Raw genomic sequence first — 23798 nt, 5'->3', positions numbered from 1 at the left:
GTCATAAAGCTAGTCAGAAAACAGAGTCTCAATTCAAGTCTAGCCATTCCTTGTACTGCTTTTGGGTCTGCTGATGGAATTCTGCCTTGTCTTTCTTCCATAAGCCACCATCATAAATCATTATACAATTTCTATGGATTATGGCACGGTAATATAAAGATACTTCTGAAGGAATCTGAGAGTGTCATGCTCCTAGTCTTCCATGATTTTTTCTCAATCTTTGATCATCGTCTCACCCAACCCCTGAAAGCAGTATTTTTAGCCATTCGCCTTCCTGAGTTCTACCATAGCACTCTAGTGTGCCTTTTTGGAAATGACTTGTTTTCTTTCCACTATCTCATTGTTCTGCATAAAATATGGTCATATACAACAGGGATAAATGGTTTAAATGGGGTTGGGCACACAGCCTAACTCTTCCTAACCTTAGACCTCCACTTGCTAGGGAAAAGCATACAGCACTTCAGAGAAAGGTGCCGGTCCAGGAGGAACACGCCTGCCGTATGTCCCACAAGGTGGACAACAATTAATCACACAGTTTGGATTTATGGATGCTGATGATGAAGATGATGGTGGTGGTGGAGATGGAGATGATGATAAAGTCAATAGTATCTACTGTCTACGGAATGCTTAGCAAATGCCAAATTGTATAATGATTTATGGTGGCTTATGGAAGAAAGACAAGGCGGAATTCTATCAGCAGACCCAAAAGCAGCACAGGGAATGCTTAGAAATGAATTGAGAATCTGTTTTCTGACTAGCTTTACGACTTTGGGCTGGTGATCTCCAGCGTCTTGGTTTTCATACCAGCACTGACCCCACCCAAAACATCTCACCTCTTTTACCCTTCCTCCCTTGTTTAGTAAATGTTCCTACAAGGCAACCCCTCTCTCCACTGCTCCCCAATGATACCTCTATCACTGGGGAGCAGTGGAGTACTGGTAAAACACACCTTCCAATTAGCTGATCCATCCTTCCTCGTCACCTATAGGGTAGGGGCAAAGTCCTCATTTCACATGTGAGAAAGCCAAGGCACAGAGAGGTGGTAACCATCTCTCAAGAAATTGGGGAGCCCACGGTCAGTAAAGGTAGGTGGTCTCCAGAGCCCCACTTCAATCCCCGTAATGGAAAGACGATGGAAGTAGAAGCCAGGAGGTTCTGGTACTTGGTGGTTGTGGAATGTGGGCAAGTCATTTCACCTGGCAGAGTCTCAAAGTTCTTATCTTTTAAAGGATGAGGTGGGAGGGATGAACTCTTAAATTGTGTGTGTGTGTCTAAGACAGAGACAGACAGACATGCAGATTCTGACTGCCTAAAGGGTCAAGCATTTTGAGGAGTAGCTATGGTGCTCCTTGATGCAGATGTAGAGACATAAGCATTACTGTCAACCTCCAGGAGACGAGCTCACGTGAAGATGGACCATAGCCACCATCTCTGTCTGGTGTGGGTTTTATTGCTTAATCAGTAGAAAATGGTCCAAGGGCATCGTAGAGAAAACGATGGGAAGGTAGTTATTAAGACAAATGGATGGCATCGAAAGCTTACAAGAGGTAGCTTAAGGTACAGCATCTGACCAAAGAAGGCAAAGATCTAAAATAAAATGGTTTCTTTTTAATGGGGTGAGATCTTCACAGCAAAAAAAGTAACCATTTTTAAGGGAACAACTCAGTGGCATTTAGCAGATTTGCAATGCTGTGCAACCACTCCTTCTATCTAGTTCCTAAGCAGTTTCATCACCCCGAAAGGAGACCCCCATACATACAAATTAAGCGGTAATTCCCTAGAAAGAAAAAGAAGGGGGCGGGGGGGGAAGGAGGGAAAAGGGTTGGAGGCAGTGAGTGGGTGAGTGAATGAGGGAGGGAGGGAGGGAGGGAGGGAGGGAGGAAGGAAGGATCAAATACAATGTGGAAACCTTGCTTAGATCTTGATAATAAGTGGGGACAAAAGCTAAAAAGAAATTTTCTGAGACATATGGGAAAACTGAAATATGGACTGAAAGAGCATATTAATGATTTTTAAATTAATTTGGTCAGATGTGATAACGCCATTGAAATGATTGTTTAAACGGTACTTATCTGTTAGAGATAGGATAACAGGTTACTCGCTTTAAAATAATTCAAGAAATAAAAATCTGTGTAGGAGGCAATTAAGGTAAAATAAGGTGGCAAATCTTTAATAATTTTTGAAGCTGACGATGGGTATGTAAGAATTCAATATAAATTATTCCCTTTACTTTTGTGTATGTTTGAAATATTAATAATTTGTAAAGTTTGGACTCAAGTTTATTCCTAATAAGATGTCAGAAATGAAACTCCAAAGGTCAGTATTTATATTAATATGTGAATTTAAAATGCTACAGAATAACTTCAAAATAGCTGTAGTACAAGAGGAAATCCATACGTGAAAAGATAGGCTTGTTTTTATTTATCACATCAAATTAAATGATTAGTATTGTCTTTGATCATTTCAGAAAACCAAAAATAATCCTAGTTTATCCCTAAATCTTGTAGAGGGGTTATCTGAATAATATAAAATGTATATGTAAAATATTTAAATTGAAAAACAGAACTTACTACTATGAGCAAACAAGAGTCTTATAAAAAATAAGTTACAAAAACATGTTACTGGGCGGGCCACGGTGGCTCAGTGGCAGAATTCTCGCCTGCCATGCTGGAGACCTGGGTTCAATTCCCAGTGCCTGCTCATGTTAAAAAAATAAAATAAAATAAAAGCAAAAAACCTCATTATTGACAATCAAGGAAAGGAATCATAAATCAAAGGCATTATGGATAGTGGTTTTAAAAAGGCAAAACGGTTTTAAAAAGGCAATGAGTACGGTACACAATTCCATGTTTAAATATGTTTTCTCCCATGCTATAAAAGAAAATGAGAAACACACCTCTTGATAATATGCTCAGAAATTTTATTCTTGCTCCATCTATTTTGCAGGGTTCCCTAGGTACTTTGGGGGATCTTCCTCCACTTACTATTTGAAAATCATGTCTGATTTCTGAACCCTAAGCTAGGTGAGACACTCAAGTGTGCAAATGCACATGTGCCCCTGTCACCAGAGCTCTGCTAGAAGCCAGACCCTTTATCAAAGACTTAGGGGTCAAATGAAAAGGAGAAAAAAACCAAAACAAAAAATGTTTTCTGAGCTACAAGTCATGTCTGGGTAAGAAGAAGCTCTTTGTAAAAGGGATATATCAAGATGGTAATGAGCTTTTTTCAAGATTCAGCAGATTAAATAAATTAATTGTTTGGTTCTTATATACTCAGCCATCTTTCTTCATTTATTTGTTTGCTTGTAATTTCTACTTTTCTCATTTATTTTTAAATGGGCATAATGGATTAACTGCATAGTAACATGGCTTGTCAAAGTTATATTCTAAACCATACATGAGAAATTTTACTTCAGGTTGGCTTAAATGAAAATTCCAAATAAACAGAACTTTTTAAAATGAAGAATACACCAATATTCCTTGTTCTGCCAATAGGGGGCAGCACCGATATTAGAAAACCAACTTTTAAAAAACAACCAGTCTTCATTATTCTGTGTAAAAACCGTCTCATTTTTATGTGCTTGATTCTTAAAAATTTAATAGATGGAATTCTAAGGGGGAAATCAGATGGAATTCCAAGGAAAACTGCATCATAACATGCCCAGCGGACTCTCCTTTCCAAAAAAAGCAAGGGCTGTGATGAGTCCAGTTAGTATAAAATTGTTCCCCAAATAAAGTTGCTCACAAATGCTGGATGAATAGTCATCACGGGAGCCAACCCCACCTTGTCCAGGTATATTTTCTATACCTGGGTTGACGAGCATATCAGAGTCACAAATGACTTCTGGGTATTTAAATATAGTCATCATCAGAGCAGTTGAATTTTAAATCTATTTTTGTTTTACTTCATTGAATGTTAAATTTTAAAACAATTAAGTTCCTGAAAGAATTTTAAGTATTTTTAGAACAGCTTGGGCATATGAATCTACTTTTTCAACTAAGTTTCATGAACTCTAAATATCAAGTGCTTCTGATGAAAATTCAGCATCCTTATTGAGATAGACTGTAAAGTATAAAATACCTACTGGATTTAAAAAAATTTTGTAGGAAAAAAAGCTAATGCTTATATTGCTTTCTTGTTACAATAATAATTTGGGGGATATACTGACCACTTCAGTATTAAAACGATCTTCACTTGTCTATTTTTACTTTTAAAAGCATGGCTACTAGAAAATTTAAAATAACCTCGTGTGTTATTTTAAATGGACAGCCCTGTCTGAGATCACAAAACTTTTATGGAAGATAGACTACCGAAATTGTTTAAAGGGACAAAATGTTGTTCTTGCTTTGCCAGATGGAATATTTTATGGCTGTAAATTACTATCAGTGGCAGCAATAGTATTAGAAATAACATAGACCAATCTCTCTCTATCTCTGTGTCTCTCTCTTTAACATCTAATGGTTGCCAGGCAATTGGGTGGTCAAAACAATCCCAGTTTTAGGAACATTATTTTCTGAATTCAACAACGTTATGGGTCCCCCCAAAAACACATACTCAAGTCCTAACTCTAGAACCACAAAATTCACATTAGTTGGAAATAGGATCTTTGCCGATGTAATCCTTTTAATATGAGAACTGCAGATTGCATCAGGGTGGACCCTAGCTCATTCCATGGCTGATGTCCTTAAAGGAGAGAAGTTTAGATACACAGAAGGATGCTGGAGAAAAGGCCAAGTAAAGATGGAGAATGCAGAGACTGGAGAGAAGTGTCTACACATCCAGAAAAGCCAAGGATGACCAGTGTTTTGGTTTGCTAAAGCTTCCAGAATGCAAAAGACCAGTAAAGGCTTTGGTAAAGGGAATTTATTCAGTTACAAGTTTACAGTTCTAAGGCCATAAAAATGTCCAAAGTAAGGCATCCAGAGAAAGATAGTTGGCTGAAGAAAGGCCAATAATGTCTGTCACATGGGAAGGCATGTAGCCGGTGTTTGCTGGCCCTTGTTCCTGATTCTCTTGCTTCTGGTGTATGTGGTTTCTTCTTTAAGCATCTGTGGCCCTTCACTGAGCTCCTGGGACACAACTCTGGGTTCTGGCCTGCTTAGCATCTCAAGGGAAGGCACACTGGTGACACCTGTCACCACATGCATCTGCATCTCCACATGTCCATGTTTTTGTCTGCTCTCTCTGCCGGCACTTTAAGCAGCTGTGAATGTCTCTATCTCAGTTGGCTCTGAAGTAAGTCTTCTCCAAGCCTCTGCGTGTGTTTCCTGTTTGACACTTGATCTTAGTCAAAAGACCGACAAGGGATGTTTCCTCTTTTTAAAGGACTATAATAAACTAGTCAAGACCCACCTTGAATGGTGAGAACCACAGCTTCATCTAACCAGAAAGGTCACACCTACAACTGAGTGGGTTATGTCTCCCTGGAAACAGTCCAATCAAAGGGTTCCACCTTGCAATAATGAATCAGGATTAGAAGAACAAGATATTTCTGGGTACATAACAGTACCAAATCAGCATGGCCAGCAGCCTCTGGATGCCAGAAGAGGCAAGGATGGGTCCTTCTCTGAAGATCCTGCAGGGAACAGGGTCTTGCTCATACTTTGATGTCAGACTCCTAGCCCTGGGAGAGAATAAATTTCCTTTGTCTTAAGCCACCTGTTTGCAGTCATGTGCTGCAGCAGTCCTCAGAAATTAGCAGAGGCACTTACAGGTCTTATTAGGTAGCTTAAACATTTCTCCAAAAATCCTGTCACTCCTCTCAGCATCACTGTGAGGCAGTAAAAGGATAATTGCCTTTCATTTATAGGTGGAAAAAAGTTAAGAAAGAGTTAAGTGCACTAGCCACTGTCAGTTCAATCACTCGATCAAGAATTTCAACCAAGATGCTTCCCAGAAAGACTGACCATACTGATAAGATTACCTCCTAATTCCCAACTTATCGAGGCACTGAACTTTTCTCTACTGATGGGCTTCGTACAGTATTCCCTGTGGTAAACTGACTCCAACGGAGTTCTCTGACCTGGTCAGTATCTTTTTTTTCCCCTCTCTATTAGAGAAGTTGTGGGTTTACAGGACAATGATGCATGAAATACAGGATTCCCATATACGACCCCTTGCATTGGTGTGGAACACTGGACACAGTTGTTGATAGCACATTTTTTGTAATTATACTTGTCAAAACTTTTTTAAACTGAGAAGGCATGATGGTTGAAAGCTGTATGAATCCAGAAAATCATGTTCGTAAAAGTAATCTATTTCTGTAGGTGTGCACCGATTGTGACTAAGGCCTTTTGACAAGGTCACTTCTGTTAAGGCATGACCCAGGGTGGGTCTTAATCACTGTAGAGGAGTCCTTTATAAGAGAATGAAATTCAAAGACAGTGAAAGCCATGGAAGCAAGGAAACCCAAAAGAGAAGGAAGAGACCAATAAATAACATCATGTGCCCTGCCATGTGGCAGAGGAGTCTAGGATAGCTGGCAGCCAGTCTTTAGGGAGGAAGTATTCCTTGATGATGCCTTGATTTGGACATTTTTCTCGGCCTCAAAGCTGTAAGCTTGTACATTAAAATATCCCCATTGTTTAAAGCCAACCCATTTCACAGTATCTCCATTTCAGCAGCCTAGCAGACTAGAACTCAATTGGTAGATGAGTTGTAGCACAAATATACTTGAGACAGCATACAGAGGTTTAACAGTTCTTTCTGAAGTAAAAATCTACGTTAGATTTTTAAGATGAAAATTGATCACATGGAAATCTGATGCCATCTCTTGTCAGACTTTGGGGTCCATATGGCATGTACTGGGTAAAGGCACATTTGGAAGAATTCAACAGGCTATGCCAGGACAAGTGAAGTCAATTTATCAATCATACAGGCATAGAGTCAGGGAATCCCAGGCATAAAAGTGCCCGTGGTTGAGTGGAATTGAAAAAAGCTGGGGAGAGTGACAAGGACATGAAAGAGGCACACCAAGAGATGGGGATGGGCAGGTATAAAGACAAAAAAACAGAAAGGGTAGTTACGATAGAGCTGACCGAGTAGTATCCTTTACCAGGAAGAGGTGGTGTCCCACAAAGACAAGTCATAAATTTGGACCCCTTGTCTGCACAAATTCCTTCTTGCACTAACTTTGTTTTGTGGTTTCTGTGGTCTTTTTTCTTAAAAAGGATTTCTAAACATTGTATAAGCTTCAGGCCTCACACATAAGCGAGATCCGCCTTTGGTTCCTGGGACGAGGGTGTACGTTTCCACCATCTTTCTCCAGGGAAACTGAAACAGTAGACTTCAAGGAAAGAAGAGAAACTTTTTTTCTTATTAAGATATATGGATATGTGTGTGTGTGTGTGTGTGTGTGTGTGTGTGTTATATATAATGAAAACATACACACACGCATACATATTATGTAAAGAATATATATAATGGAATTCGCATAAGAATATATGAATATACATATATTTTATTTATATGTATATATGATAGCTACACAATTAAAGAAAGACAGTGTGCATCCATATCATTGCACCTCTACTACATGGTTAGTGCTTCTCACACAAGAAATGTAGGTACAACTTACTCCCATACTTGGAGGAGATGGGTAGGACTGATTTCCCTTCTACCACCATTGTGCCAACAATGATCCCAGTCCAGTGAAAATGAGTTTTGCCCAATGGCAAAGCACCATCATTCTTCCTGGACAATAGTGCAAGGCCAACGTTTTGCTAAAAATAATTCCTTATCTTGCAATGGCATAACCCAAGCTGCACTTTATGATTTCTCAAATCGGTCTAAAGCTGGAGTATCTCTTACCTGTCTACCAGCTTCTTTGCAAATCCAAAGTCGGTGAGCTTGATGTGGCCTTCTTTATCCAGTAATATGTTTTCAGGCTTCAAGTCCCTGTAAACGATCTCCTTGGAGTGCAGGTACTCGATCGCACAGACGATCTCCGCAGAGTAGAAAAGCCCGGTGCTGTTGCTGAAGCGTCCGCGGTTACGCAGGTAAGTGAACAGCTCACCCCCCGGCACGAACTCCATCAGCATGTAGAGGAAGCGCTCATCATGCCAGGTCCAGAATCTGCAAGAGGCAAGGGCATGCCTGATGGCTGTGCCTCACATAAAGGCTCGGATGGACACCTTGTTTTAGATGGGTAACCAGTCCACTGTCTAGGTATGCAGGAAATCAGCATCATGCTTTGCATAATAAATGGGGAAAGGATGCACAGCTTTAAGGGTGAAATCTGACTCAGCAGCTCAGTGCTGTAATCAAGACTGTTGGGAACTTACAGTAAATCAACAGACTGCATCACAAACACCAGATAGGAAATGCTAGAGATTAAAAATGCCCAAAGTAAAGAGTTTCCAAGCAATGACTCACATGAGATTGTCAAAGGGGTTGATTATAAGTGGAGGAAAAGGGGTGGAGATGCGGGGGTGGGAGGAGACAGATGAATGAAAGAGAAAAGATGCTGAGTCCTATGTCAAGCTACTATAGAAGTCTAGCCAAAGGAAAAGAAACACAGCACATGAAAAGATACTCAACATCGTTAGCAATTAGGGAAATGCAAATCAAAGCCAACATGAGATACCATTCCACACCCACTAGAATAGTCATAAAACAAAATGGAATATAATAAGAGTTGACAAAGATGTGGGGAAATTAGACTCCTCATGTGTTGCTGATGGGAATGCAAAATGGTGCAGCTGCTGTGGAAAACATTTTAGAGATTCCTCAAAAAGTTAAACATATGACCTTGAAATTCTACTCTTAGATATATACCCTAAAGAACTGAAAACAAAAATTCAAACAAAAACTTACACATAGATGTCTGTAGCAGCATTAGTCACAAAAGCCAAAAGGTGAAAAGAACCCAAAGATTCATCAACAGATTAATGAATAAAAATGTGAAATACTGTGCAGTGGAATACTATTTAGCTATAAAAAAGGAATGAAGTTCTGGTGCTTGGTACAATACAGATGAGCTTCAAAACAACATGCTAAGGGCCATACAATATATGATTCTATTTACATGAACTATCCAGAATATTCAAATCTGAAGATATAGAAAGTAAATTAATGGTTGTCAGGATAGAGGGAGAAGAGAAATGACTTTAATGGGTATGGAGTCTCCTTTTGGGGTATTGCAAATATTCTAGAACAAGATAATGGTGATTGTTTAACACTGTTAATGTACTAAGGTGGGGGGAGAAAAATGAATATGTTTCTGTGACATAAGAGCTGTTGAAAAAATAACATTTCCACATAAAGGAGACATGGAAGAAAGAGGCAAGCTTTAAAATTAAGGGCTATGTTCCAGGGATGAAATAGAAAACATGAGTATGCCTATGATAGCGAGGAGAATATGGTAAGAGTCAACCAATAACAGCCACCACGGCAGGATTAGGGGTATGTGGAAATTGTTACATAAAAACAGACATTAACCAAGATAAACCCACATGTGTCAATCAACACATGTGTCAAGTCTACAAGCATCCTTGTCTCTATCTCTGATGATGACATCATGATTGGCACATCCTTCCAAAGCTCATCCCACCTAGCTGCAGCCACCTGGTATACCCAGGGAAACCAGGAAATCAGCCATCCTCAGAGAAGGACACCCTCCAAGGGCATGGTCTACCAGATGGCCATGCCTACTGTGATGAGCTATTCACAAAAATAAAGAAAAGGAAAAGCATTTGGGGAGACAGCTTGTAGTGCCATAAAGATGAACTCAAAGGATGATCATTAAAAATGAGCATGTGCTACCCTACCCCACTAAAAAGACTTAAAGGGACAGATTTCGTAATGAGTTGGGTGCTATCAAATTTAAAGACCTAAATGTTCAAAGTCTATGCTATAATAAAAACCAATCAAAAGATGTAGCTGTAATGTTTCTTGAAGATAATTGTATGATGATATAGCTATCGCAGTGTGACTGTGTGGTTGTAAGAGCCTTGTGTCTGATGCTCCTTTTGTCTAACTTATCAATGGACAAATAAAACATATGGATTAAAAATTAATGAATAATAGGGGGAACAAATGTTAAAATAAATTTAGTAGACTGAAATGCTGGTGATCAGTGAAGGGGAGGGGTAAAGGATATGGTATGTAGGAATATTTTTCTGTTTTCTGTTTATTGCTTTTTCTGAATTGATGCAGATGTTCTAAGAAATGATCATGATGATGACTATACAACTATGTGATGACCGTGTGAGTTATTCATTATATAACAAGAATGGAATGATCATTTGATAAGAATGTTTGTGTTTGTGTGTGGTTATGTATCATAAATAAAAAATAAATTAATAAAAAAAGATGTGGTTATAGAGAGGAAAAGCACTTAATCATAGAAGCTGATAACTTTACTATATCTAAGGATAGCACAAATTAAAAATAATAGTAAGACAACACACTACTCTGAATTTGAAGGGGATATTTGTTTTACTAATCACAATAATTGTATCTGTTGGCGAAAAGTGGGTTACATGTATACATTTAAATTGGTAGACCCTTTGCAATAATGACACAGTTTGGGAGCTATACCTACCCACAGGTAGGGGTTGTAGCAACACCTTTCTTTTTCAAACTTGTTTTAGATTTCTCCCACTCTGGAGCCCAGCCCACGAAGGGACAGTTGTGGGAAGAGCTGGCTGAAGCTGTCTTCCCATGTAACATCAGAGTTAGCTGACGGTTGTGCCTGTCTCCAAATTCCCCACTCACTTTTTGAGGATTTGTGGTGTCGAGACACGAAATGGTTTAAGTAGCAGGAAGAGTGCCTTTTTTTTTCAGTTTTTGTTTTGTTTTGTTTTTATTTCTCTGGCATTCTTAGAAAGACCTACCCAGATACTGACTCCCCAACTATCATCTCATAGACGAGACGATAGTTCTTTTGGCTGGGCCAAATGCCCTATTTTTCAGCTTCACATAATATCTATTAGAGCAAGAGCATCCCTTTCAGTATTTTCTCAATATAAGCACCTAGTATTTCAAATGTCATACAGTCAATCTGTGCTTTGGGGGATGATCTAAGCAATAATCATTTCAGTGTTCTAAGGGGAATATGAATCTGGAGGTCCAAATAATAACTTTCTGGTGAATGTTTACAATGAACATCTGTGTGACTTTTGCTAATAGAGTATACAACTCATTGGCAAAAGCCTATCCTTCTGGGGCACAGGTCTACATCAAGTCCTTGAAAAGATCCTAAGTGGTCAAAATTGTGTCTCCAAGCAACAGCTCTACCATTTTCTACGAACATGAATTTGGTTGAGAAGGTTGGAGAATGCACGTCCAGCCCAAGCACATGCGTGCACACATACACACATATTCCTCATCTTGCTGTATGCAATCCATTCTTTGGATTTATCCTGCCGCTACTTCCCTTGATCCGTAACCAAGATATTTATCTTCCCAGGTTCTTCCTCAGCTCTTACAAACTGCACAGCATAATACTGACCGACCTTCAGGGACTTAAGAAATAATCAGCAATGCTGGAAGATTAGATCAGGGACCAAGGAATGAAAGAATGTTCAGGAGTCAAGAAGTACGTGTCAGTTCCCAGCTATGGTATGATGTTCCAGGAAGCAGCAGGAGATTAGAGATCTAGATTCCAGGAGAAGTTGCAATGTCAACCGTGAGTAGTTTGATCAATATAGGAAGACTTAGGGTTTAGTGTCAAATGCAACAAAAAGTTATTAAGTGGCTGTCTAAAGCTGTGTGAAGTCTCTTTGGTTTCATAGAAGGATGGATCGCATGAGTATCCCTGAAAAATTAAATAAAACACCAACAAAACATAATTCCTGAGAATGCCCCTGGCACTTCAGAGGATACATCATTTTTATTTATACCATCAGCTTTTTTTTGAGAATTAACAGGATGCAAATGAAGTTACTCCATAGCCAGTAGAAAAATTCTGCTTTGAGGAAAATAAAATTCCTGAGGGACTATTCTCCTGCACTTCTCCAAAATGTTACAAGTAAGAAGAGAAAAAATAATTTCTGATACATCCTTACTTGAAATCTCCATCAATAAGACTCCTTTTCTATGGGTAGAATTTTTATAGAGTTGGGTGTTATTAGTAGAAGAACAAAATGTTCAGAGATTTTGACTCCACTATCCCAAAAATGTTTACCAGGATCGTGTCATCCTTTGGGGCTGAGGAATTAATATAATCGAGTCTAAATGAACACAAATGAATTAAAATGCAAGTTTAGAAGTTTAGAAACAGGACTGATTGGAACAGTCAATCCACAAGTCAAGCAATTCTCAGAACTTCAGGACTTTTCCCTAGCAACCAGTTTTTAAAAATTTAAAATTTCAAAAAGGGCGAGAAAAGGAGAGGGTTTATCACATCTCTTCTGAGAAAAGTAAGCCAGTTCTGGGCATAAAACACGTAGTGTATACTGGTCTCATTTGACCAAAATCAATCAGTAATTCGTGAACTAAATTCCTCCACAATCTTTCCTTCACTGGGGCCGATATTTAAACAGGACCTACTATGTGCAAAGCAGCATACTGGGATATGGTAATGGACAAGCCAGGTTTTGTACTGACCATCCTGGAGCTTCCGAGGCAGCAGGGGAGAAGACTCCAAAAAAGAAACACAGAAGGAGGGCTGGGGTGATTCATACAAGAGCAGATGAAACACCAGACCTGGAGCCAGGAAGCTTCTCAAAAAAGGATGGATAGGGTGCAAAGGACTAGAGAGGGCTGTGATGGGTTAAACTGCATGCCGCAAAATGAAAGAATGAAGTTCTGACCCTCAATCCAACAGAATGTGGCCTTATTATGGGAAAGGGTCTTGGCAGATATATCCAGTTTAGATGAGGACATGCTGGAGTAGGGTTCATCCTCACTGCAATATGACGGATGACCTCTTGAGAAGAGGAGAGACACAGAGAGAGAGAGGGTAGAAGCCCATGTTGCAATGAAGTTGGAGACTGAGAGTTGCAGCTACAAGTCAAGAAATGTCAGAGATGGTTGGCAAATGCCAGAAGCCATGAGAGAGGCAGGAAAGAGTAACACCCTACAGGTGTCAGAAGGAGAGAGGCCCTGCTAACAGCATGGTTTTACATTTCTGTTCCCCCAAACTATGAGAGAATACATTTCTGTTGTTTTAAGTCATACAGTTTGATGCACTTCTTACAGCAGCCCTGGGATGTTGAGATAAGGGCCATGAAATACGGTTGGAAACTGAGGCATAGAATAAACTCTAGAGTCTTGGAGGCTGGGACAGAGAGAATGTATTCTGTCTGAGGCCTGAAGGAAAACCACTGATGGGGTTTGAAATGGAGGATGACAGAATCTAGTCTACATCTAGAGGTCAGAATGAACTGGGAAGACCACAAGTCATCAGGACAGGCCAGGAGACCAGGATGATGGTGGCATAAAAATGTAATTAGAGTAGACAGACTTTGGAGAAGTGTTTTAGAGTTGAAGAACACAGGACTTCAGGCTAGAGTGAAAAAGAAGGAACGGAAAAGGAATAAAAAAAAAAAGAAAAAATGGCACCCAAGTGGGACCAGAGAGCTGAAACCACCATTTATGAAATGGGGAAGTTGAAAGGAGGAACTAATTGGGGTGGGAAGGCAAGGCGGAAGGTCAATAATTCATTTTTGGACATGCCGACCCTGAGCTGCCTGTGAGGCATGCAAACAGAACTGATAAGGAAGGAGTTGAACCCAAAAGGCTGAGGCTCAGATGGAAGCAGGTGTGAGCTCAAAGCCTAACTTGGGCATCTTGCACCCTGGAGGTCATGGGGGTAATGCTGGATGAGAAGAGAGAGGAAGACACTAGGGAGAGGGTACTGTTTCCCAACAGTGTGTTCAAAGGAATTGTGAATGGGGAGCTTGGACACATGCTCACAGCTCATGTCCCTACCCACAGGCTTGGGTTCAACTCCATGTCCGCCTTCCCATCCTATGTGACGCTGTTTCTGTGGCTGAGCATCTCCAAGGAGTGGATGGGCTACCCGGCCCCATCCCCTGCACACCTGGAACCCTGGCAGACCATTCCTGGAAGGTCTTAAGCACCATACTGAAGAAGGAGGGTTGCAAAGAGGTGAGGGAAAGCTCATTCTAGGAGGGGAATGGGTATCCAGGCCAAAAGTCTGAGTTCCAAGAGGACAGGCAGGGTGAGAGCATCAGCGAGTATTAGAGGAGGGGATGAGAACACCCAAAATCACCCAAGAAGGATCTCCTTGAAGTTTAGGTGAAAAAACGTAAGATGCAAAAAATATGTACAATATGCTGTGATGATGCCAAAATCACACGGACATGTATATGTGTGTGTTTTTATAGATGGCTTTTTAAACACAGAACAAGGTACCGAAGGAGTCATATCAGGCTGTCAAACATGGTTACCTGGTAATGAAGGGGAAGAAAGGAAAGCACAAGAGGAGAGCAGACAAACAAAGCGAAAAGAAAAGTGCATAAACTCCCTCAGTGAGCATGAAAAAGACGCAATCATATATTAAAAAGGTATTCAGGTATATATACGGATCTATGAATAGGAAAAAAGAAGTTGTAGTTAACTATGCATGAGAACTCCAAAGAAGTTTTCCAGCGGCAGGACACTAGCAACCCAGATGGGAGCAGATTTCACTTTCTATTTTTAAGGCCTTCTATTTTTAAGGCTGATCTCTGTCTATTGTTTCCAAAACAAGACACACCGAGAGCTACTACTCCACAGGCACTTGAACACATTCAGTCTCACTCATGGAAAACTACTCAAAGTTGGTAATAACTTCTTCAATCCTCCTAGAAAGCTCTTCTTTTGCTATTACAAGAACAAAACAAAATAAAACAAAACAAAACAAAATCACCCATGTGATCCTCATCTTCTCCTGATGGGTCTCTCTGTAACCTGAAGCTCTGGACCATTGCCTCAAGTTTCCGACCTGTACAGGTGATGACCATACCTCCTCCACAGTGACTGATCTTGTTCTGCACACCCCCCATCTCACCATGAATACTGGGACTCCCCATGGACCCCTCCCACTCCTGGCCCCAAGGTCCCCTCCCTCTGTGCTTTAAGCTGATAGGTCCCCACAAATGAATGCTCAGTTTCTCTCCCTGAAGGGTTCTCCCCTGAGATGGCTGCCTACATGTGATTTCCATTCCAACAACCCCAAACTGGAATCCACTCTCTGTCCCTTAGACCTTCCTTGACTTGTACCACCCCAAAAGCAAAGCCGTGCATGCCAAGCAGGGTGTCAGCTCTTCTTCATCCCTTCTGGAAGAGCATGGGAGCCTTAGGCTCTTAGCTGTTCATGCTCATCCTATGTCGTTCCTCTGTCCTCTCCCATCAACCTGCCTGAGAGGTCCCCCCACTGGTTTCCCACTGATCATCTCTTCGAAAGTATTTACATCACGATGTCACCTCAGCCCACCGTCTTTGAGCTCCATCTCTTGCTCCAAAATCCTGGAGTTATCCATGGTTTAGTGCCACCCACCATCTAAGGATCCATCCCCTCCTGCCAACCTTCAACCAATAAACATCTACTCCTTCTTTGAAATTCTGATTGTGCCCACCTCATCTCATCCGATGGGGCTGACCCCTTCATTCTACTTCTTCAAATCCCGCTGAGATCTCCTGGGGTGAGAACCGCCAAGAAGACTTTGCATCTATGTCCCTGTATCTTTTATCTACCAGAATGGCATCACTCAGAAGATTTTTACTCAATCCCAAGAATTTAAATCTCCCTTTCATGTGACCATCTTGCCCAAAAAAGTCAAGCATGCATTGCATCATGTTTGGACAAGGAACAGAGACTGAGTTGTGGTTTCCTTCATTCTCTCACATCTGTTCTTCACAAGCAGTGATGAAAGTAGAAGAGCTATTTCTAGACTTTTGTTTTTAAAGGGCAAAGCAAAAGAGGACAACTTGCAGCTGCAAGAGAAAGCAGAAGACACTACTCTTTCCTCCTCAACTCTCAGAAAAGCAAAATAGCAATTTACGAACGACCTGTCCAGGTTTGAATCTGTTACGTACCCCAGAAAAGACCATGTTCTTTTAATCCATTCTTGTGGGGGCAGATCTATTATGCGGAGGTCCTTTTAGTTAGGCTACTTCAATTGAGATGTGACCCAGACCATTCAAGGTGGGTCTTAATCATTTATTAGAGTCCTTTGTGAAGAGCGTAAAAGAAAGTAAAAACCCAGAAAGCTGAGAGAGAAACGCTCTGGGAAAAACTAACAAGGACCCAGAGAAACTGAAAGAGCTGGAACCCGAAGAGAGATCAGAGAGAAAAAGGGTCAGCAGATGTCGCCAGGTGCCTTTCCAAGTGACAGAGGATACCCTGGGCCTTTCTTTTTGAGAAGGTGTCATTTTGTCGATGTCCTTACTGGGACATTTTCATGGCCTCAGACTATAAATTTGTAAACTAATAAATACCCCTTATAAAAACCAACCTATTTCTGGTATATGGCATTCTGATAGCTTTAGCAAACTGAAACACTACCTTTCTGTTTTAGTTTGCTAAAGCTCCCAGAATGCAACACACCAGAGATGGATTGGTTTTTAGTAAATGGATTTATTCAGTTACAAATGTATAGTTCTTCAGAGGAAAGACAACTGGCTTTTCTCTGACTTTCTCTGTCACATGGGAAGGCACCCAGTGGATGTCTCCTGGGCTTTTCCTCCTGGTTTCTAGGTTCCAATGGCCTTCCCCGGTGTGATTCTTCCCTGCATCTCCAAACAAATGGGCCTGAGCTCTGAGTGCTGAGATGAGGTAGGCTGACCTGCTGAGCTCTCTTCTGACCTCTTTCTTTTAAGCCTCTAGCTAATTAAATTAAATGGCACCCGTTGTGGAAGGCACTCCCCTTAGCGGACAGCAGATATAATCAGTCATACATGAATTTTGCATACTGATCATTTAAGTCCACAGCAACAGAACAACGGGGCATTATCACCTGGCCAAAGTGACACCTGAACCTATCACACCTTCCAAATATCACCGGAGATTGAGATGAAACCAAAGTGTGGACGTATTTAAGGATCTTTCCAAACTAAAGTGTTCTAGTTTGCTAGCTGCCAAAATGCAATATACCAGAAATGGAATGGCTTTTAAAAAAGGGGAATTTAATAAGTTGCTCATTTACAGTTCCAAGGCCAAGAAAATGTCCCAATTAAAACAAGTCTATAGACATGTCCAATTGAAGGCATGTGGGGAAAGGTACCTTGGTTCAAGAAGGCCAACGATGTTTTCAACGTTTCTCTCTCAGCTGGAAGGGCACATGGTGAACATGGCGGCATCTGCTGGCTTTCACGTGGCTCTACCAAAAAGGGACTCTCTCCAAAATGTTTCCTCCTTTAAAAGATTCCAGCAAGCAACTCCACCTTCAGTGGGTGGAGACACCCCTCCATGGAAATCATCTAATCAAAAGTTACCACCCACAATTGGGTGGGTCATATTCATGGAAACAATCAAAATGCTCTCACCCAGCAATATTGAATGAGGATCAAAGAGCATGGCTTTTCTGGGGTCCACCACAGATTCAAACCATCACATAAGGATACAACCACTGTCCCCTAAGAGGAGATTTAAGACATGAATTCCTCTGCATAGAGATACAAGCCATCAAATCAGTCAGTAGCTAGAAGGATGAGCCCTGTGGTTGACTGACCCCTTGCTTCTCAGCATTCCGTTGAAGAAAGGCAACCAAATATGGTGGCAGCAGAATTAATTCATCCCCTGACCTGGCTTTGCTACATTGTAACAAATTATAGGACGCTGGAATCAATGATGTGGCCCATGAGCTAACCATCCTGCCAGGAAAATAGAGACAGGACAATGGGGATCCCAGGTTAAGGTCTAGGTGGGTCAAAAAGGGAAAAATGTCCCACAATCAAGCTCACTCATCCCTGTGCCTCTACCAGTGGGCTTCCAATCTGGGCAATCCTGTCCCCCAGGGAACGCTTGGCAATAACTGAAGACATTTTGGATTGTCACAAGTGGAGGGGGAGCTCCTGGCATCGAGTGCATGGAGCCCAGAGATGCTGTTCAACACCCTGCGATGTTCAGAATGACCTCACAACTAAGAATTATCCAGTCCCAAATGTCAACAATGCTGAGGTTGGGAAGTTCTGATCTATACCGCCATCAGAGAAGTCCAAGACCTGCAACTATTAGAGGTGGAGAGAGTGGATACTTCTAACAATTCAATCCATCCTTTACCATCTTGGTGTAAAACAAGTCAGATGATTGGGCCACCAAAAATGACAGCACAGGGGGACCCCATCATCGCAACTGCTTAACAGCCTAGCATCACCTCCCTAAAGCATGATAGCTATTGATTCTACCTCTTGGGAGGTAGCAAAGGTTACCTTTAATAGGCAAAAAGAAGCAAGTCCAAAAATTGCTACGTGACAACTAGTGATTGTGTTCCAGCTTTACCACTGTTCAGAGAATACCTTTTACCTAGCAAGATACAACACAAACTCATTGGGCTCTACTTTTAAGTCTATTAAATTATCTCACCTCTGTGCAGGAGCCTGGGTAACCCCTGGGGAAGCCAAACCTTCATTGAACATGTTTCCTGAAGACTGACTACCAAATGGGAATAGCAGATTTGAAGCAAAATCTCTACAAAGGAAGTCCCCCTTCCCACCCATTCATTTGCTAAAGCATCAGCCAGAAAAAGGCTTCCAAACTCTGTCTCCAAAGTTCACTATATTTTCCTCTAAAACTTAGGAAGAGAAAAAATAATTTGAAAAGAACATCAACTCTAGGTCCTCTTCAACATCCACAAAAACCAAAGAAGCTTTAGCAGCATTTTCTTCTACTGACGGATGTACATTGCTATTTCAAAAGTCAGAAATAAGAAAGGAATGAGATGGGATGGTATGCCGGTTTGAAGTTATTATGTACCCAAGAAAAGCCATGTCCTTTAATCCTCATTTAATATTGCTGAGTGGGATCTTTTTTATTGTTTCCATGGAGATGTACCCTACCCAATTGTGGGTGGTAACTTTTGATTAAATGATGTCTATGAGATGTTCTCTACCCATTCAAGGTGGAGTTGCTTACTGCAGCCCTTTAAGAGGGAACCACCTTGTAAAAAGCCTTAAAACAGAGCCTACACAGACAGAAACCTTTAGAGATGCATAAAGAAAATGGCCCTAGGGATGCCTTATGAAATGAGAAAAGAAAGCTGGCAGGCATCTCCATGTGCCTTTCTAGTTGACAGAGGTGTTCTGGATGAATCGGCCCTTCTTGAATCAAGGTATCTTTTTCTGGATGCCTTAGTTTGGACATTTTCATGGCCTTATATCTATAAACTTGCAACTTAATAAATTCACCTTTTTAAAAGCCATTCTTTTTCAGGTATATTGCATTCAGGCAGCTTTTACAAACTAAAACAGAGGGGGATAAAAGCCAAAGTAGAATCTGACCAAGGATGGGCATGATGAGATCTTTTGGATAACACAAGAGTTTCTGAGGACAATTGAGTCTCCTGTCTTACTGAAACCCCACTGCTCGGTTCCGTGGGACAATCCTTGCCTCCATCCCCAGCCAAGATGCCCTTTCAACCTTATTACTGGATGGTCTGTGGTCACATTCAAGCTAAAGAGGAACCACCAGCTCTTAGCTCAGAGGTTTTCATAAGACCTGTAGCAGCAAAGTAAGGGAAAAAAGAATCATATGATGCTACTGAGAACAAGTAAGTTCAAATATTTAACTCTGATAACACCACATGCAAACTTGCCAAATCATCAAAGCATAACTTCAAACTCTAAAGTCAGAGCTCAACCCAGAACCTGCCTTCATCAGCCTTTTGCTTGATTTCACAAAATGCGATCAACACATGCTCAACATTTCAGACAATATTTAAAATAGATGTCAAGTTATGTAGACACCTCACTGTACTAGGTTAACTTTAAACCCTAGTCTCAGAGATACTATCTAGAACAAGCAAGATGTTATAAGTCCAGTATAATAGGATTCTTGAATGCTTATAGTCTATTCTTAGCAGACCACCAAGTAGGTTTTCCATCTATCTGGATAAAGGACACTTGAAAATTTGTATTACATTAAGCCTTTAGAACATCCTGTGTTGACAATCATTTCTTCTGATCCAAAGCATTTCATGAGAGCAGTGGACACCCAGGCTTGCCTTGGTGTCATGTGCTATTTATTTCGATATTGGGAAACAAATACTGGTCAAAATCAGTAGAGAAATTTTAAAGGAAACCCTCCACACCTTCTCAAATAACTGACTTAATCCCCTTGGGACTATCTAAATTCCCTTCAATTCCTTGTAGACCAGATGTATGAGCATCCTGAGCAAAAAGCCCTGTCGTTCAGCTGTCGCATACGTTCAACTTGAAATATAAATAGACCTCATTCAACTTTAATCAGCACTCCCAGTAACCAGTGCCTTATGGAAAAAGGAAAATAAAGGAAGCAGTCAAACTTAAGAGTATGGAGTCAGCATGGTACAGAGAAATCCCACTACTTAAAAGATAAAATTCAACAGATTTAGAAAACACTGGGTCAAATTCTATTCCACCAAAACTGTAAGTTAGACACTTCCTGATTTAAACAATTTAGGTACTTAACTCAAAAGAAGAAAGGGCAAAGTTCAGAATTCATATTCCTTTGAGTTTCAAGAATCTATCCCAGACTGAAGAAAGGAGAATTAAGTATCTGTTTCAAAATAAATTTTTGTGATTTCTATCATTTTCACGTACACAGTCGCATTGTATTAATCACATTTGCAATGTTGTGCTACCATCACCACCAGCCATAACCAAAACTTTTTCATCCCCCCAAACAGAAACTCTGCACTCATTAAGCAAAAACTCATTCCCCAACACTGACCTACTTTCTATCTCTATGAATTTGCTTATTCTTCATATTTCATATAAGTGGAATCTTATAATATTTTCCCTCCTGTGCCTGGCTTCCTTCACCCAGCATAATGTTTTCTAGGTTCATCCATATTGCAGCATTCACTGCTAGTTTTCAACTTACAGTAGCCCAGAAATTCTACACCAGGGACTTCTGTGAGTTGTACACCCCCATTCATCCCATATCCACGTGATTCTTCACTGGGATTTTAGATTTTGGGGTGGTAAAGCACCTTGAGAGGCCACGATGTGCCCTGGAAAATGAAGGGGTGGAATTCCCCCAAGTAGAAATTCCCCCAAGATCTCAGCTCCTATTGCAGGCATGTGCCCCACAGCAGCACCCCAAAAGGTGCCTAAGGCCTACAGCTGGCCCTAAGAAAAGATGTAGGTGTGAAGAATTGGGTCTAGAAGCATTTCCACTGCCCTCCATCCTTTTGTGTGAAAGAACTCCCCACTTGCCAACCCTCCCTTCGCCAGCCTTGTTGCTTCTCAAGAGCAGTTACCTAAGGCTTTTATTTCATCATCAGTTTTGCTTGATCTTTCTCTTGTGTGTTCTCCTCATTTCACAATTAAACACACAATTGACCATGTCACTTGGTTTCTGGAGGCCAACAAGGACCTAGCTTTTACCCCCATGGTGTTTCCATTGGAAAACACTTTCTAATGGAAAACTGATAAAGCACCTTTGGGCACACACCATGATTTTGATGTCTGGGACTTCCTGTGTGAGGTAAGAAGCCAAGATGGTCTGCCTAAGCTACATCAGAGCAATCTGGCAATACGATAGAATCTATGTCTATGCTTGAAAATACTTTTAAAACCCCTAGTGAGATAAAGTCCTTTTCCCAACTCACTATTCTATGGCACAGAACAAAAATAACTAGAAGATAGTTTATGTGTCAGAAAAAAATCCACACGCATTAGTTTTTCTAACAGTGGTGGACTATTGTGCACTACTGGCCTAGAGGGAACTCAAAATAAATAGGAGCGCTGTGGAGATTTCCCTATCTGGTCACTACTTTTACTTCCAAGACTCAGATGGAAGATGCAAAATATCCCCTTTTAGCCCATAAAAGGGAAAGGAAAACATATAGTCAACTCCTTCTGGTCATCCCGCACTGAAGATGTACTCTGTCACTTCTTTGTAGAAGATGCCTCTTGGAGTCTGAATTATGGACCCCAGAAGAATATGCTTTTGATCCATTCCTGTGGATGTGAATCCATTATAAATAGGACCTTTTGAAGATGTTATGTTTAGTTAAGGTGTGTCCAACTGAATCAGTTCGGACTTTAATCCGCATTATTGGAACCCTTTATAAACAGAGTGAAAGTCAGATGGAAAGAAAAGCCATGGGAACTGCCAGAAGTTGGAAGACAACAGAACCCAGAAGAGAAAGGAGAAGATGCCGCCATATGCATTCTCATGTGACGGAAAAGTCAAGGGACCCCAAAGATTTCCAGCAATCAGAAAATAACAACCTGAGGAGAAAGCAAGCCTGATATTAAGCCAACCCATTTTTTTTTCTTTAGCAGTGAGGAAACTAAACTAATGCTACTTTTGAGTACAGAGGGTGAGGCAGACAGGTGCATGTCCCTCTTGGATAAGTGCTGGGACTGGGGAAACTTTATGTTGCTTCAAGAACACGGCAGGTTGGGTGGGTGGGCTAGAAAAGGAATCTGGGGTGGTCAGGAGAGACAGGGAAGTGAAAGATGTAGAGGAAGGAAGCATTGCAGGGAAGGGGCAGTCCATGGGAGGCCCTGGAATGTAAGGATGGAACCTTCCAGAAACTGCAGGTAGCTATCCATGCTTCAGTGATGGAGAACACATCGGTGGTGGAAGAGAGAACAGGAGGTAAAATCTGAGACCAGTTCCTGATGAGCCATTTATAAGATACCAAGGAGCTCAGGCTTTACTCTGGGTGCCTCAGAAGGATGTCTATGGCTCTCAAGTGAAGAAGGGAAAGAAAGTGAGACTGGGAGCAACAGACTAGTGGGGAGGCCAGGACAGAAATCATGGGCAGAGAGATGGAGAGCCAGCTCAGGCAGAGTGGGTAGATAGGAAGCGAATCAGAAAGATTGTAATGGGAGGACTTCCAAATTGGTTGGAAAGAATAGAATGGACGGAGGTGAAGGTAAGAGAGAGATGTCAAGGACATCTGCATCTTTCGTATGTGGGAAGATAGTGCTCTATCTCCATAGAATAAAACAATGTGAGAGAAGAAGGAATCAGTTCGGACTTTAATCTCATTATCGGAGCCCTTTATAAACAGAGTGAAAGTCAGATGGAAAGAGAAGCCATGGGAACTGCCAGAAGTTGGAAGACAACAGAACCCAGAAAAGAAAGGAGATGATGCCGCCATATGCATTGTCATGTGATGGAAAAGCCAAGGGACCCCAAAGATTGTGGAGATTTCCCTATCTGGTCACTACTTTTACTTCCAAGTCTCAGATGGAAGATGCAAAAGATCCCCTTTTAGCCCATAAAGGGAAAGGAAAACATAATGTCAATTCCTTCTGGTCACCCCACACTGAAGATGTACTCTGTCCCTTCTTTGTTAGACACAGTCAGTTTGAGGTATCTATGGAAAATCTCATCAGTGATATCTGACTGTCAATGAGAAACCCTAGAAAGGATGCATTAATGAAGATAAGCAGAGTTCACTCATGGTAGGTTGAATTATGATTCCTAACCAGCACAAGTTCTGAGTCTTATTCAAAGGCCCTGTGGCTGTGAACCTATTGAAAGGAGAACCTTTGGAAGATGTTAATTTTAGTTAAGGTGTGTCCAAATGAATGAGAATGGGCTATAATCTGGGTTACTGGTTACTTCACAAAGAGAGAACCTACAAGTCAGAGAAGGGAGAAAGGAGAGGACATGATTGTGCGTTGGAGGTAGACACAAGCTAAGGAACCCCAAAGACTGTTTGTTGGCAGCCAGCGTTTGTGAGCCA

At 41.1% G+C, this 23798-nt stretch overlaps 1 protein-coding gene across 1 annotated transcript in view; it reads right to left on the bottom strand.

The window, feature by feature from the left end:
- Positions 1–23798, bottom strand: part of PRKX (protein kinase cAMP-dependent X-linked catalytic subunit) — a 98879-nt gene that overhangs the window by 34955 nt on the left and 40126 nt on the right. The window contains exon 5 of the mRNA XM_077147041.1: positions 7810–8073. Coding sequence (XP_077003156.1) covers positions 7810–8073 — 264 coding nt within the window. The remainder of the gene's footprint in view (positions 1–7809; positions 8074–23798) is intronic.

The sequence above is a fragment of the Tamandua tetradactyla genome, chromosome X, assembly GCF_023851605.1.
Source record: "Tamandua tetradactyla isolate mTamTet1 chromosome X, mTamTet1.pri, whole genome shotgun sequence".
Lineage (NCBI taxonomy): Eukaryota > Metazoa > Chordata > Mammalia > Pilosa > Myrmecophagidae > Tamandua > Tamandua tetradactyla.
The sequence above is the reverse complement of the archived record's forward strand: the minus strand, read 5'-3'. Positions and strand labels throughout refer to the sequence as shown.